Raw genomic sequence first — 15,528 nt, 5'->3', positions numbered from 1 at the left:
TCACATTGCAAAAAATCTGGAAATCTCATTGACATTTATTCTATTGTCGGTGCCATCCGGAATCCTTGGGACGTCCATACCCGCATCGAAGTTGACATTTAAAATGGTTAAAGTTAGGGTTTAGGGTATGGACGTCCTAAGGATGCCAGATAGCCCAAATTATGAAAATATCGTAATTTCCTAATACAAAAACAATTTACTATTCCACAAAAACACACACCGACAAGGAAATATAATCAAACTTTTATTTGGTAACGTTTGACCAGTTTGGCTCCAAAATACATGTATTTCTTTAAAAATAGTCCAATATTATTGAAAGTAGCAACATTGTATCTCAAACTCTGTCCTCGGGACCCCAAGGGGTGCACATTTTGGTTTTTACCCTAGCACTAAAAACAATGCATTGGCCTGATATGTGTTACTGATTTAAAATGTACATTTTGTATACTTTATTTTGTTTGATTATAACAATATTAATGAGGACAACGTAATCTACACAATATCAACAACCAGATAGCTTTGGTTATTCATTAGGATTGGACATTTCTTTAGTGATCAACATGTAAAAACGGATATTTAACATTATAAAAACAAACTTGATTGTACCTACATAAAATTATCCATATTTTGCTAGTTATTTGTCATTGATCTACACCCTGAACCTGGTTATTGCTTTTTGGATAAGCCAATGTCGTTGGTATCATCTATGATGATATAAGGAGGCATTGGAAGGTTAAGAGTTATGTTTGAAAGGCACTCTTGAGAGGAAAATAATATGTGGTGTTTGATTAACTTGTTTACACAATCCAAAAACTCTAGGCACAAATTATAATTTGGCAGATGTTTTGAATATTGTTGTTTCTATACCCTCACTTGTAGTGGGCAAATAATACACAAACGAATACACAAAATGTATAAGAAAAAAAGGCATATCATTTCAGAATTAAGAGTACCACAACTACATATCCTTTTTTTAATACAGTATTTGACCACATTCAGCATGGCATTGGGTTGCATATATCTGCACAGGCAGTGCATGATCTCTCTGACTGAATTTGAAAGGTACAGTTGTCACTTTTTAGCAGTCTTACTTATAAAACAACAAGTGCAATTTTGTCATTTAGTATTCCAAGAAAAACAGAAAAACGTGTTAGACTGGACCAAATATTCTAAGAGCGACAATATAATAAACTTTTGCTGAGTAGCCATGCATCCAGTATGTCTGCATTCAAGTGACCATAAAGGAATTAATCTTTAAAAAATGTGGTCCCAAATGATCAACTCAAGAAGCTTTTTAAAGCTTTATAACATCACTGTATGCATGCTATTAATGGTATTCAGAAAAATATATTGATATAATGTATATAAAGTCTCCAAAACTTTATGAAGACATTATTTATTCTAATATATTCATTACTTAAATGGAGTGGCATTTTGCTTTGTTGTCCATTTTACAGTAAATAATAGAAATATTTACATAGGTATCAGTTAAACATCTAGTATGTGAGCATATACTAACTGGTCATATTTCTAGGAACATGTAAGGTTACATTCTGTTGGCATTCTGGATTTGACTGTGTGAACCGTATAACAAGTAGCACTGTAGTGCATCATGATTACAGAAGAGGATTGCATAGCGAGATTGGAAGTTTATTTTTTTTTTTTTTTTTTTTTAACAAAATACCAATAAAAACAGTTTGCGCTGCTTGCTTTTTGTGTTTGTTTAGGAAAAAGGCACAAAGATACAAGTGTCCTGAGTCAGATCAGGCCATGCAGGCTTCTGGTTTGGAAAAAATAACCACTTTATTCATATTAATTTGGAATGACTGTAGTACTCTACAGTAGAGTCAGAGAAAAGGCGTTAGAATGTCATGAAGTGCTCATCAGCAGGGTCCCTCCATCATGGTGCTCGTAGCTCCCCCAGTCTGGTGTAGACATCCTCAGCCTGACTCAGGTCCTCAAACACAGGCAGCAGGTGGAGCAGCTCAGCATCCTCCACGTCATCAAACCAGGACACCACAGGAACCTGAGGGAGCATCAGAGAAACCATTCACTCACTTACTAATGCTTTCTTTGCAGTATTGACAACTGTATATTCTTGTCCTATATAACTACTAAATCCAAAAGGTAAGTGGAATATAAGGTTAGAATAGAATCAGAATGCAGTAGAATCAGAACTAGTATCCTATTAATAATCACTTTGAATCCTGAAAGAGGTCACATTTGAGTTGACAGAAGTTGAATGAAACTCAAACTCACAGCATTTTCTGGGTGGAAGATGTAGGAGGCAGGAGAGTTGTCTAGGATGAGGGTCTTATGGAGCTCTCGGCCCAGCAGGCTGAGATCTTTGACGTAGCATCCCTGGTGGAACACACAGGACTCCCGGAACAACCGTGCCCGGAATACCCCGCACTGATCCAACAGGTCAGTCACTGGATCTGCATACTTGGGGCAGGCAAAGAGGAGGGGGAAAAGGAGGAAGACCAGGATCAGGGAAGGGAGGAAATGGCAAGAGGAAGAAGGAAATGGAGTTTGGTCAGGACTAACAAGGTGTCATCAAGGCACCTAAGCTACTAATAATGTAACTATGGGTTACATTATGGAATGTATGCTAGCTCATAATATGCAAATGTACAAAGCAGTCTTTGGTACTACAAAGGTCACCTAGTGCATGGGGAAAAGGCTACGGAGGATTGTGAAAGAGAAAAAAGTATTAAGACTTTCTAAAATACAATAGGTTTTTTCATGAAGAACTACAAATAAATAGGCTAAATGTCAAGACAAGATAAGGTTTCGTTAGGTCTTTTCAGCTTACCTTGGCAAGACTGGCAGTGAACAGAATACACTCAAACAGCTCTCCCATTCGTTGTAGAAACTCATCCACATACGGCCTCTTCAGCACGTATACCTGAAAACAAACACCTGGCATGAAGCTTTGGTAGCTCTTTTACCTGTGTAGCAACAGACATTTCTGCTTGTTACGAAGTATTTTAGCAATTGCTTTATAATTGAACAGTAATAAAGTATCTGGAAGAAAATATTTGGAAGGTAACATTAACTCTTCTTCCTCTGCTGTGTCCATTTTGTTCCCATCTCAGTTGCTGGTGGCTGGTTCCTGAAACAAGTAATCAAGAATAGGCCGTGCAGGTGTTAACCAGCCTATCCTGGATTACTTGAACCAGGCAGAGGCCCATGGAGAAGAATTCCAAACACCACAACAGTTCTCATGTTGACCTGAAGTGCAAGTTTTGCATGTAGTTTTGCATGTACAGCAGACTCCAGTACATTTCAATATATAGAGTTTAAATATTACCTCTGGTGCATTGCATTGGTGAGCAAAATCTTCTGAAAGGTGAACTGACTAAGCTGAATTGAACTGTTTTCTTCCTTTCCCATTCAACTTTTGTCCAGTAGAGGGCTCATACAGCGCCCATAACAAACATCTGTCCTGAGACCCATCCCATTTTAACCTCGGCACACACTGACCATAACACACACACACACACAATACCAACCCACCCACCTCTACAAGCACACCGATAACATATTCAGATGAGAGATTTTACCTGGTGTGTGGTCCCCTCAATCTCCACAGGCACTATGAAATCTGCATTACTGATAGGCTGAGGAGAGAAGGAACACCGTGGAAGATTGTTGTTATGATGCTCCTGGGCTTTACAGTTATACTGTATGTAATTACATAGGATCAAATCCCTAAATTAGACGCTAAACTATAAATCATTCTGTAAATCAAACAATTCACAATTTTTTTAATGTAATTCAAAATTATGAATAATTTCATGAAATGTCCTCTTTTACCTTTGCATTGTATACAAACACCCCTTACAAAACCACATGTAACAGTGAGTGGGTGGAAAAGCGGTAGCTACCTTGAATGAGCTATGCACCAGTGTCTCATCCAGGTCTATGACCACACATATCTTCCCCTGGTCCTGGGGTGTCATCTCAGGCAGCAGGCTGGGCCCTGATGACAGCTGTGGTGGAGGAGAAAACAGGGGACATACAGGGTCACTATAGCTGGCACAATCTCCAGCCAGTACTACAGAGTACAGTACAGGACTGTGCAGAGAACACCACATCTTACCCTTTTTACTAGGCTTTTCTTATGCTTAGTAAACACAGTGCTTCACTCTACAAGCACAGGGAATAACTGCAGTTGAAATTAAATCAAATGTTATGTCACATGCGCGGAATGCAGCAGGTGTAGACTTTAATGTGAAATGCTTACTTACGAGCCCTTTACCAACAATGCAGAGTTAAAAAGTAAGAAAAATTTGCTAAATTAAAAAAGGAAATACGAACACAATAAATTAACAACCGGTACCATGTTAATCTGCAGGGTTACGAGGTAGTTGAGGTAAAATGTACATGTAGGTAGGGGTAAAAGAGCTCTAAAAGTGTAATAATACTGTAATAATAGAATTTCAGATTAAATTCAAAGACCCAAACAATACCCATGCTTCACAACAGCTACAGCTTCCTCATTGCTCCAGTGCTGCCTGGAGGACAATAGGCAATGTGAACAAAAAAAGCGGCAATTGTACTGTTTGTCCCTCTTGAGATAACGAAGCCATTTCTTCAATATAGTCTGAATTAAGATAACTCCAGATATATGTAATTAATTTTTACGGTTTTTGCCGAGGAGGTCTTAGTCACGCAATTTGACATCTAAGATGTTTGGTGCAGTATATCTCAATTGGAAATATTTGCATGAAAACCGAATCGTTTCTCGTTGAATGACAACAAAACAATTAATTGAAGAATTCCTACTGTTGACCAATTACCGACGAAGGGGTGTATACTTTGGCTACTGAGCTTCGGCTTGCGTCAGGAAAACTTTTTGTGTGCACAAACAGCCGATAAACCCTGGGCCGAAGACCAAAACATCACAAAATGTTGTTTTAATATATGCAGAAACTGTTTGGGATGGGAAGCATGCGGACGCCTTTACATGGCGCTAGCGCCACTACACTGACAGCCTCACTAGTGGCCTGTGGGCAACACACACCTTGTCATTCTTCTGTACACTTCGGTTATGACGTACCAGGTACAAAATACTGTACATATCTAATGTCTCCAACATGAACTGACATGCACATCACATTATCCACTCTTTGTAGGCCCACTGCACCACTATTTCGCCTTAGTGGATTGCAAGGCACTCAGCTGTCTTATCATCATAGGAGATCAATATGAACAGACCTAAACTACTCTGTATCTGCCAACAGTCATGGTTATAGTGTTCAACAAGTTCACAACAGGTGCAGCAGCCATTTTATATTGCATCATGCTGTTATAACATCAACGGGCAATAATCCCACAAATTCTCACAGGGTATTGCTCAAGATAGGAAAGCAATCACTTGTGTAGTTATTGTCTGCTTATATAAATATATTATTTTCCTGTAATATGCATGGCAGAGTTGTTAAACACTTGATGAGGAAGTTGACAGTTGTAAAATAAAAAGAAAGCTGAGCTAAGCCTGACAGTTGTTTGGGTTAAAAAATACTTAGCTAAACTGTACACACAAGATTCATGTCCTATAAAAAAAAAGTCTAAGACTAGCCAAATTACAATGTGTGAAACTTTGTGGTTAAAACTATTCATTTGTAATCTGCTTAAGCGGTCCAAACAAGCTTTGCAAACATAACAAAATGCAAAAGGACACTTTTTAGGCTACATAATAGTCCCACACTTGGTTGAAATACAGTAAACTACAGCCCATACACTCTATATGGATAATTACAACAACAATGGTGCCGAGATGTTGAGAATAATATATTCTGTTACCTTGACAACGTCCCCATTGTCCTGTGGCTCCAGCAAGGCATCTTGTGAAGGTGATGGTGGATTTCGGGCATCCTGTGCTCCTCTGAGGCAACAGAAGAGTGCTTTGAAGATGTTACAGCTCCTAGGCTTCTTCAGAGAAGATCTGCTCACCTCGCCTGTCACAAGACCAAAAAGAAGAATGCTGTATGCCTAGGACACAACCAAGCTTTTGATCAAAACTCTGAGTGATATATGGATTTATCCCAAATGAAAATGCTATTCACCAACACATTATGGTGATTCCACCTGCAATGAAGGTTCTTATAATCCAGGTACAGATGTAGGATTTTTATTTGATCCCCCTCTTGCAGGAGAACTTTAAAACTTGGAGAATATTTTAGGTTTAAAAAGGCTTTTGAAGTTTGTAATTTCACTTTGACATTTCAGACATGATTTTCCCTTACGAAAAATGTATCAACGCTTCCATAAATGTCCATGAATTTCATCCACATTTCTTTTTGTTGCAGGATTATTTTCCTGCTGTAGCAAACTGGCTCAAGTTAAGACCCTACATCTGTAGATGTTAGGGAAATGTAGGATGTGAATTTCTCAAGATTTTCCCATAAAGTAGTAAGGAGGATTTCCCCCATTTTGAGAGACATAGTTACTGCACACATGTAGAATGAACTCTGTGCTCCCTTCACGAAAGGCTTCCCTCTACACTACAGAGACACGCACGCACGGACACAAGCACAGTTGGACAAACACACACAAATAAAAATCTGCCTTTAATGAGGTTGCTGCTGCTGCTGGAAGAGGTTGGTACATGTTATATAATCATTGAGAGTGCGGGAAAACCCACACTCTTCACCAGGCAGTGACTGAGTCTCAAATGGCACCCTAATCCCCACAGGGCCCTTGTTAAAAGTAGTGCACTATATAGGGAGTAGTGTGTCATTTAGGACACAATCAGTAACTTCTGCTGTATAAAAAAAAGACAGACAGAAAACATTCCAACCGTTTCACTGACTCTCCTGGAACAAGATCTCTGGTTGGAGTGGAGCGAGCTGAAGCCAGTCACACCTCAATGCTCCAAGCCCCTTTGATCAGTCAATATAAAAATGTGTCATAGTTCATAAAGGTTACACCAGAGGAGGCAAATAGCATCTATTCTTTGGTTGGATATGCATAGCACTGCTCGTAATAGTATGAGAGTTCATATAAAACTCTAATGCATGGATGGCTGTGATATACAAAACACAGATGGCTGTACTGACTAAAGCTATCGAAGGGATTAATAAAAACGAATTCAAAAAGAAAAAGTGGGATTCACACATCTGAACACTGTCATGACTCTCCTGTGAGGATCCAAAGATCCGGTTACAGTAGATCAGCTCTACAGAGCCGAGGGGGGGGGGGGGTTGATGTGGGGGTTTTATGACACCTCACGTCGATCGTAAATTGTAATGCAGCAGACCAACTGCTTTCTGGTCTCTAGTTTTGGTATTTGTGTTACAGAAGAGTGGCCACCCAAAACTTCAACATCAAACAATGAACACTGGGACAATATATTTCAACATCCGAATGATGGGAATGATGAGAGATGGAAAATGGAAAATTAATGTCTATTTTGTGATGTCATAAAAAATGGATAGAAAAACGTTATAACGGAAACATTGTAACTTGAAGAACTTGTACACTGTGTATATCAGGTTAACATCTAAACGTAAAAAATGATGATTAAATATGAGAATAGTTTTGTGAAGAAAGCAATGTGATTTTTGCATTCTAAATGAGAATTGTTTTTCCATGCAAAATTATGCCGTCAGTAGCCACGCACAAGTGAGCTCAGAGTTCGTGTCAGTGTGATGGAACCGCCTTTCCGACCAGAGTGCTTAAAAGGACTCGCTATTGAAATTTACATCAGACCAGCGTGACAGACAGAGTGAGCTGAACGTTTCGAAATGGTTGGTTAAAACTACAAGGCCAGACAGTGTGGAGCGGTGGCTACACATTACGAAATGGTTAGAAGCTCTGAAACCCTCAACACGAGTGAAGAAGGTAAAGACTAGACCAGAACATTCACAGTCTGCAGCCGTGCATGTAAAAGTGGTTCTAGGACATTTAACTCTCAACACGAGGGGGAAGAACATATCCCTCTGACCACCGTAGGTACGTTTGAAGTATCTATGCTAACAAACACTCCAAGACCAAAGAAGCATAAGGAGATTGTGACCTCTGGTGGACAACCAGAGACTTACATCGAACAACACCCCATAGACAGACCGAGTGGTTTCAACAGAGAGACGACAAAGACATCTACGCGTAAATATATACATTGCCTTTCTTATCCGAATGAGCGGTCGTTCATGTGCAAAGTATTCATATTTCCGTGAGTGTAGCTTCCAAATGTATGTACGATATGTTCACTCTCTTTATCTTTCCCCACCCCCTTTCCATTGTGTAACAAGCAGTCATACCATTTCAGTCCACTAGGGACTTTTATCTCATGTAAGTGTGTATGGTATTCTGTGTTATTATTTAGTTAGTTAATAAATAAAATGATTAAATCAATTTGTGTAGTACTGAATATTCAAAGGGATAGGGTTCTTGCGGATCCAGGGATATTGCGACATTCAGAATGAGACTGATGAGGTAATAATTCATAATTGACTGTTATTGAGGTAAGAGATATCTGTATATCTTTAGAGTTTAAGTCGGGAGATAGTAACTCGTTAAATAACTTTTCCTGTGGTGCCCCAAATTCCTAATGAGTTCATTGTTAAATTATTAATTTAATAGAATATCAATTAAAACAGTTTGATAAAATAAATAACAGTCATCGGATTAATGATAGTCACATCACGACAACACTCAACATGCTTGTCATATTTTGTGAAGTAGTGTTAGTTATGAGACTCTCCTGATTCATAACCTCAAGCCTTGATACTAACTTTTAATTTCCCACCTTCTATCAGTCTCTTCCTTTCATCTTTGGGGGGCATCTGCAGCAATTGGAATGATAATACACTACAAAAGTATGTGGACACCTGCTCGTCGAACATCTCATTCCAAAATCTTGGGCATCAAATATGGAGTGGGTCCCTCCTTTGCTGCTATAACAGCCTCCACTCTTCTGGGAAGGCTTTCCACTAGATGTTGGAACATTGCTGAGGGGACTTGCTTTCATTCAGCCACAAGAGCATTAGTGAGGTCAGGCACTGATGTTGGGCGATTAGACCTGGCTCGCAGTCGGCGTTCCAATTCATCCCAAAGTTGTTCGATGGGGTTGAGGTCAGGGCCTGGCCTGGCCTGTGCAGGCCAGTCAAGATCTCCCACACCGATCTCGACAAACCATTTCTGTATGGACCTTGCTTTGTGTACAGGGGCATTGTCATGCTGAAACAGGATAGGACATTCCCCAAACCGATGCCACAAAGTTGGAAGCACAGAATCGTCTAGAATATCATTGTATGCTGTAGGTTTAAGATGTCCCTTCACTGGAATTAAGGGGTCTAGCCCGAACCATTAAAAATCTGCCCCAGACCATTATTCCTCTACCATCAAACATTACAGTTGGTTCCATGCATTGGGGCAGGTAGCTTTCTCCTGGCATCCGTCAAACCCAGATTTGTCCGTCGGACTGCCAGATGGTGAAGCATGATTCATCCCTCCAGAGAATGCGTTTCCACTGCTCCAGAGTTCAATGGCGGCAAGCTTTACACCACTCCAACTGACGGCATTGCGCATGGTGATCTTAGGCTTGTGTGCTACTGCTCGGCCATGGAAACCCATTTCATGAAGCCCCCGACGAACAGTTCTTGTGCTGATGTTGCTTCCAGAGGTAGTTTAGAATTCGGTAGCGAGTGTTGCAAATGAGGACAGTTGATTTTTACGCACTACACGCCTAAGCACTCGGTAATCCCGTCCTGTGAGCTTGTGTGGCCTACCACTTTACGGCTGAGCCATTGTTTGTCCTAGACATTTCCACTTCACAATAACAGCACTTAAAGTTCACTGGGGCAGCTCTAGTAGGGCAGAAATTTGATGAACTGACTTGTTGGAAAGGTGGCATCCTATGAAGGTGCCATGTTGAAAGTCACTGAGCTCTTCAGTAAGGCCATTCTACTGCCAATGTTTGTCTATGGAGATTGCATGGCGGTGTGCTTGATTTTATACACCTGTCAGCAACGGGTGTGGCTGAAATAGCCAAATACTTTTGTACATATAGTGTACATAACCAAGGAATTGGGGAAGAGTGTATGGGAACTCAAGATAAATAATTTTGACTTGTAAAAATATAAACGTGTTTAAAGGCTAATTCCTCTAGGAATTCTATAGGATTTTACATGGTGAGTTCATAGAGTGATTTTTTCCAATTCCATTCCTGTAAAAAAACATTGTCTATCTATATAAAAAGATACAGGACACTGGGCCCTCGCCTGGGTGACATCATTCAACACATATAGAATATAATAAATAGAATAGACAGCCCCTCCCTGGGTCACAGGAAACAGATATGCCATGGGTAACAGGTAAAAAATGATGTAACTTAAAGCACTCGTGGTAACACTATTTGAAGGGTACCTACATAAGGACTTAAAAGGCACTTACGGACGGGCCACGGTAAACGGCAATTGAACCGGGAGAAAATCTGCCTACTCTGTGTAGAGACCAGCGGTCCTGGTTGTTGCCAGCTCGAATGTTGTCATTAAAACAATGGTTGACAAGATGAACTCTGCTCATTGGTCAACCATGTGCATCGGCCGCTCAAGACTTCAGCTAATTTCATCTTTTGGTGCCTCAAGAGCAGGGCCAGCGTCGCCGCTCATGGGAGCGAGCACCAGGAACCACACTGCTTGCAAAACTGCTTGTGTTTTGCCACCCGCCACGCCCTACTCCCATTGAAGTCTATGACACCTTTGGAGCTTACCACGGCCCGTCTGTAAGTATCTTAACACATTCATGAAGAAGCTCTTTAGCATTTCAGTAATGCCATTGTCAACAACCACAAGTTGAAATCTGCAGTATTCATGTTAGAGATGGGCTTAAGTACTTGAACGGACGTCACAGCTTGATCTTGAACCAGAGATCAATTCTCTTCAAATAACATAAAACTATTTGGTGGACTGTGCTTTGTGGATGCCCAAACAGGCAAGTGAAATTGTCCTGAAAAATGTTGACATTTTGTCTTGAAGCCAACGTTAAATTTGCTTTGACTCTAGTGTTCCAATTGCACATCTGCATTTGCGGGGCACAACAAAAAAAGAAACCAACCCAAGCATCACACAGTTCTTCTCCCTAAATTCTCTTTCCCCTCCTTGTCTCATTCACTCGATTGCCTTCCGACCGCTCCCTACACACATGCGTGCTGTGTGCACACAAGCTCCTATAGAAATAACTGTATCTAACTGATGGGATACACAAGCTATATTCCTTGCCAAATGATGACAGTTTAATCACAAATTCAAAATGGACTGGGTGATTGATGCAGGAAAATATGCATTCCAACAATGAGCTGCAGGTTAGGAATAATTGTGTCCCATCTAGTTCTGCTTAGGCTACTTTGTGAACTGCTAGTGCCATTTAGAATTAGTTAGCCTAGGCTATAACCCCCCCTAAACATAGACAGGTTCCACACTGACAATATGCAAAAACATTAGTTTGATAAAGACAAAGAGCATATTTTCACCAGAATCATTAAGCATTCATTACCATGCAGTGTTCAATGTGGAATTGATAAACCATTTAGAAAATTCCAAAGAACCGGCAGAATAAACTAAATTGAACATCTGTCGAAAAGAAGACAGATTTTGATTTCTAAGTGGCCAAATTGATCCCCGTTTCAAATGATCACTCTTTGAGAATAACTTCCCCAGACTCGAGATGCGCATCACTTGCACTGGCAACTTTTTTCATTTGGTAAAAATATTCGGATATATTTTATTCTTATATAACATCATGGTTTTTTTTACAATAAAATGTGTGTCTTTTTAAAAAGATTGTGTTCCACAATATAATATGACCAGTTGATAGTATGGTTTCAATAAATTCCTCTTAAATGGCACTTGATTTTTTATTGACTGAATATGGCAATTTAGCAATTAGGATTTGTTATCTGTAACAGTTATGATAAATGAAGCATTGTTGCACACTGTTGGCATAGACTTATAAATAAATGTGCACATATGTTTTTCCAGTGCAGACCTTGTGCTCTAAAAATAAACTTTTTTCCATTGGAGTACTCGGGAAAAAAATAATAATGCGAGTACTTGAACGGTCAAAAAAAGTAAAATGCCCATCCCTAATTCATGTGGTTGTTAGCATATGCATCTATGAAATGCTCATGTATTGTTTATGAACGCATTATGAATGTGTTATGAACTCTCCCTTATGTAGGTACCCTTCAAATAAAGTGTTACCAAAACCGTTTAGGGCTGACATGTATAGGCATATTACCCAGCAGCTTACTTGTAATTGTAAAAATTATTGTTGTTGTGGATTTCCTTCATAAACACAAACATAACATGCTAGTGCCAAAAAGCCATTTTAAGGATAGCCTATTCCTGAATATATCAAAACAAAATGATAATAAATGAGAAAAAAACTATCTATAATAATCAAATAGATTTGTATCAGTTGAGCAAACATAGGAGCAGCAAATCAACCATAACCATACAGCAGAACCCTACCCTCCAATTCAAACCGGACTGCCTGAAGCATGAAAACAAAGATTCTTTGAAACCGCGCTTTACAATGGGCGGCGGAGGGCGTGTGCTGAGGGTTGTGCTTGTGCATTCCACTGTCAATATCGACCGCGGCACCTGGCATTTCTACGGTTATGTTTCTCATCCGCAACCGTTGTTGGTTTAATTTCCAACAGCAAATTGTATATCATACACCTGCCAATCGTTGTATTGTATAGGCCTGTGATGTGATATTTTTATAACAACATTAGGATAGCGTCCCACACTGGCGCGCATTGATCTGCCTTGATGTGTCTCCAGCCTGAGCCTGCGAACAAAAACAAGACATGGCTGTGCTGTGTGTATGGCTGCCTAGAGACATATGTGACAGTAATATATGGAACGGCGACATACAACAGCTGGAGAGATATATCCTAAATTAAAAAACACAGGGTAGGCTACATTTGGGGTGGTTTGGTTGAACATTTTACACGCAAAATTATTCGTCTGTCAATTAATGAAATTATAATTATTGGCTAATAATAATTTGGTATTGGATGTTGTAGCCTTGTTTTGATCGATAGAAATACTGTAGCATCAACAACTGAATCATTTGATTGGTCTTGAAAGTCCAATCATGTAAAATGGGAAATAAATATTGATTTGAATTGTTTACAGTAGGCAACAAACAGTGACTGAATATTATTGGCAACCTTGAATTCGTGATGACAAAAGACATGTAATGCGATACAGTTTTTCAAATAGCCTTTACTCTTACATTGTCAAAAATGTGTTTGTACCAGAGGGGTTTTCCCCTTCCAATTATGCAGGTGTTCCATAATACCTTTGAAAACCAATCCATGTTCAGCATCAGTTGCATGTGGCGGCTTGAATCATCATGAAATATAATATTGATATTCAACGTAGTCTATTTATATTCAAGATTAACCCAATGTGTACATATCCGACCGTCAATAAGAACAGTGAGCTCTAGAATGTCGCGCGCAATATCCGCGACGTTGGAACTGTCAAATGGACGCGCTGGGAACATGTTTGAATCAACGTTAGAGTGCTTGCATTTGATTACTTAACGAAGCTCCTCCAAATCAAACTAACCTTTACCCTTCTAGTTAAACCCATGTTTAATCAGAACAAACAATAAAAACCGGAGCATATCATATTCTTACCTGTTTTCGGTGACAATTGAATGTCTTCTTTTTGCACTTGAGTGATGATAGAACTTTCCATCTGACAAGCACAGAGCCCTCAAAATCCAATCCGTTCCCCAAACAGAGATAAGCAGCCTTCATTAGGTTATATTGACAAGTTACTAAATGATTGCCCTGATAACTGTCATCCGTGGCTTTGTTGGATATGGAAGACGCTACAATTCATCACCAACAATGCTTCTTTATTTCTTGCTTCTTCTGGGAGGGGCAGGGCGCTTGGATATGTTTTCCTCGGCTGCGCGTCTCGGTTTACTTTATCGCTAGTATATTTCGGAACCGAACGGCCCCTTCCTGTCTCTGCGAAGACCTCACTTTTCGCTCCAACAACATGGAGAATACAGGCGAAAGAAGAAAAACAACCGAGGAAATGGGGCAAGGGGCGGTTTCAAGTTCCCCTTACTACAGATAAACAACACCGTCAAATTGATATTACCGAGAGGAGGAAAAGAAAACAGATTACATCGGCGGACATATTTCTCAAATAGAGAATTGGTTATAAATATAATTCGATTTTAAATGTGAGATGTATTTTTTTTTCCGGGGCTTTGTTTTTCTTCGAATGGAACACCAAGGGCGCCTTGAAACCGTTTCTCGTTTCGGATTGGATCTTTGGAAAGTGGGAGTTGCAAAGGCATTCCTCTCCATTCTGCACACTCCACACCAAAATATGTTCCAGAGCTGTTTTTGTTACGACTGAGTGTGCATTTATGATTGTAATAAATTGTATAAGTAAATCAAGCAATTTTTTTCTTCAATATATCATCATTATAATAATAATGTTTTTATTGATATTGTCATTGATAATATTATACATCTTTAGTTAATTGAGACGCAGGACTTCAGTAATTGCAGTAATGACTAAGAAAAAAACAGCACTTCGAACTTAAGCATTCAAGTTTATCCACAGTATATGATTTTTTCCTTACAAATAAATATTAATTTTTTGCTAAATATAATGTTTATGTCCACCATAACTAATGGTAATCTGTTTAGTTGATTTGTTGTAATTTTCCAGCACTCCAACATGACAACACTTCATCATATACAGATGAAGGAAGAGGTAGCTACACACATCACATACAGTGCATTCAAAAAGTATTCCGACCCCTTCACCTTTTCCACATTTTGTTACTTTACAGCCTTATTCTAAAATTGATTACATTTTTGTTTCCCTCACCAATCTATGCTAAGCAAAAACTGAAATATCACATTTACGTAGGTATTCAGACCCTTTACTCAGTGCTTTGTTGAAGCTCCTTTGGCAGCGATTACAGCCTCAAGTCTTGTTGGGTATGACGCTACAAGCTTGGCACAAATGTATTTGGGGAGCTTCTCCCATTCTTCTCTGCAGATCCTCTCATGGTCCTTCAGGTTGGATGTGGAGCGTCACTGCACAGCTATTTTCAGGTCTCTCCAGAGATGTTCGATCGGGTTCAAGTCTGGGCTCTGGCTGAGCAACTCAACGACATTCAGAGACTTGTCCCGAAGCCACTCCTGCATTGTCTTGGCTGTGTGCTTAGGGTCGTTGTCCTGTTGGAAGGTGAAACTTCGCCCCAGTCTGAGGTCCTGAGTGTACTGGAGCAAGTTTTCATCAAGGATCTCTATGTACCTTGCTTTGTTCATCTTTCCCTCGATCTTGAGTAGTCTCCCAGTCCCTACCGCTGAAAAAAACTCCCTGCAGCATAAATCTTGTTTCTCATGGTCTGAGAGTCCTTTAGGTGGCACACTCCAAGTGGGCTGTCATGTGCCTTTTACTGAGGAGTGGCTTCCGTCTGGCCACTCTACCTTAAAGGCCTGATTAGTGGAGTGCTGCAGAGATGGTT

At 39.8% G+C, this 15,528-nt stretch overlaps 1 protein-coding gene across 1 annotated transcript; it reads right to left on the bottom strand.

The window, feature by feature from the left end:
- Window positions 1–231: 231 nt before the first annotated feature.
- On the bottom strand, window positions 232–14,264 carry LOC129829728 (carboxy-terminal domain RNA polymerase II polypeptide A small phosphatase 2-like). The gene is made up of 7 exons (XM_055891612.1): window positions 13,664–14,264; window positions 5,812–5,966; window positions 3,891–3,995; window positions 3,567–3,623; window positions 2,816–2,908; window positions 2,260–2,445; window positions 232–2,026 (listed from the first exon to the last, which is right to left on the bottom strand). Exons 1-7 carry the CDS (start codon window positions 13,722–13,724, stop codon window positions 1,901–1,903), a joined length of 783 nt encoding a protein of 260 aa, XP_055747587.1. The 5' UTR covers window positions 13,725–14,264; the 3' UTR covers window positions 232–1,900.
- Window positions 14,265–15,528: the final 1,264 nt, after the last annotated feature.

The sequence above is a fragment of the Salvelinus fontinalis genome, chromosome 31 (genome assembly GCF_029448725.1).
Source record: "Salvelinus fontinalis isolate EN_2023a chromosome 31, ASM2944872v1, whole genome shotgun sequence".
Taxonomy (NCBI): domain Eukaryota; kingdom Metazoa; phylum Chordata; class Actinopteri; order Salmoniformes; family Salmonidae; genus Salvelinus; species Salvelinus fontinalis.
Note: the sequence above shows the minus strand (reverse complement) of the source record. Positions and strands in the feature narration are given on the sequence as shown.

Coding starts and splice junctions, on each gene's coding strand:
- LOC129829728 (XM_055891612.1), bottom strand. CDS start 13,724: ATGGAAAGTTCTATCATCACTCAAGTGCAAAAAGAAGACATTCAATTG. Junction 5,967..13,663: donor TCAATTGTCACCGAAAACAG/GTAAGAATATGA, acceptor GTCTTGTGACAG/GCGAGGTGAGCAGATCTTCT. Junction 2,027..2,259: donor TCTTCCACCCAGAAAATGCT/GTGAGTTTGAGT, acceptor ATGCTCCCTCAG/GTTCCTGTGGTGTCCTGGTT.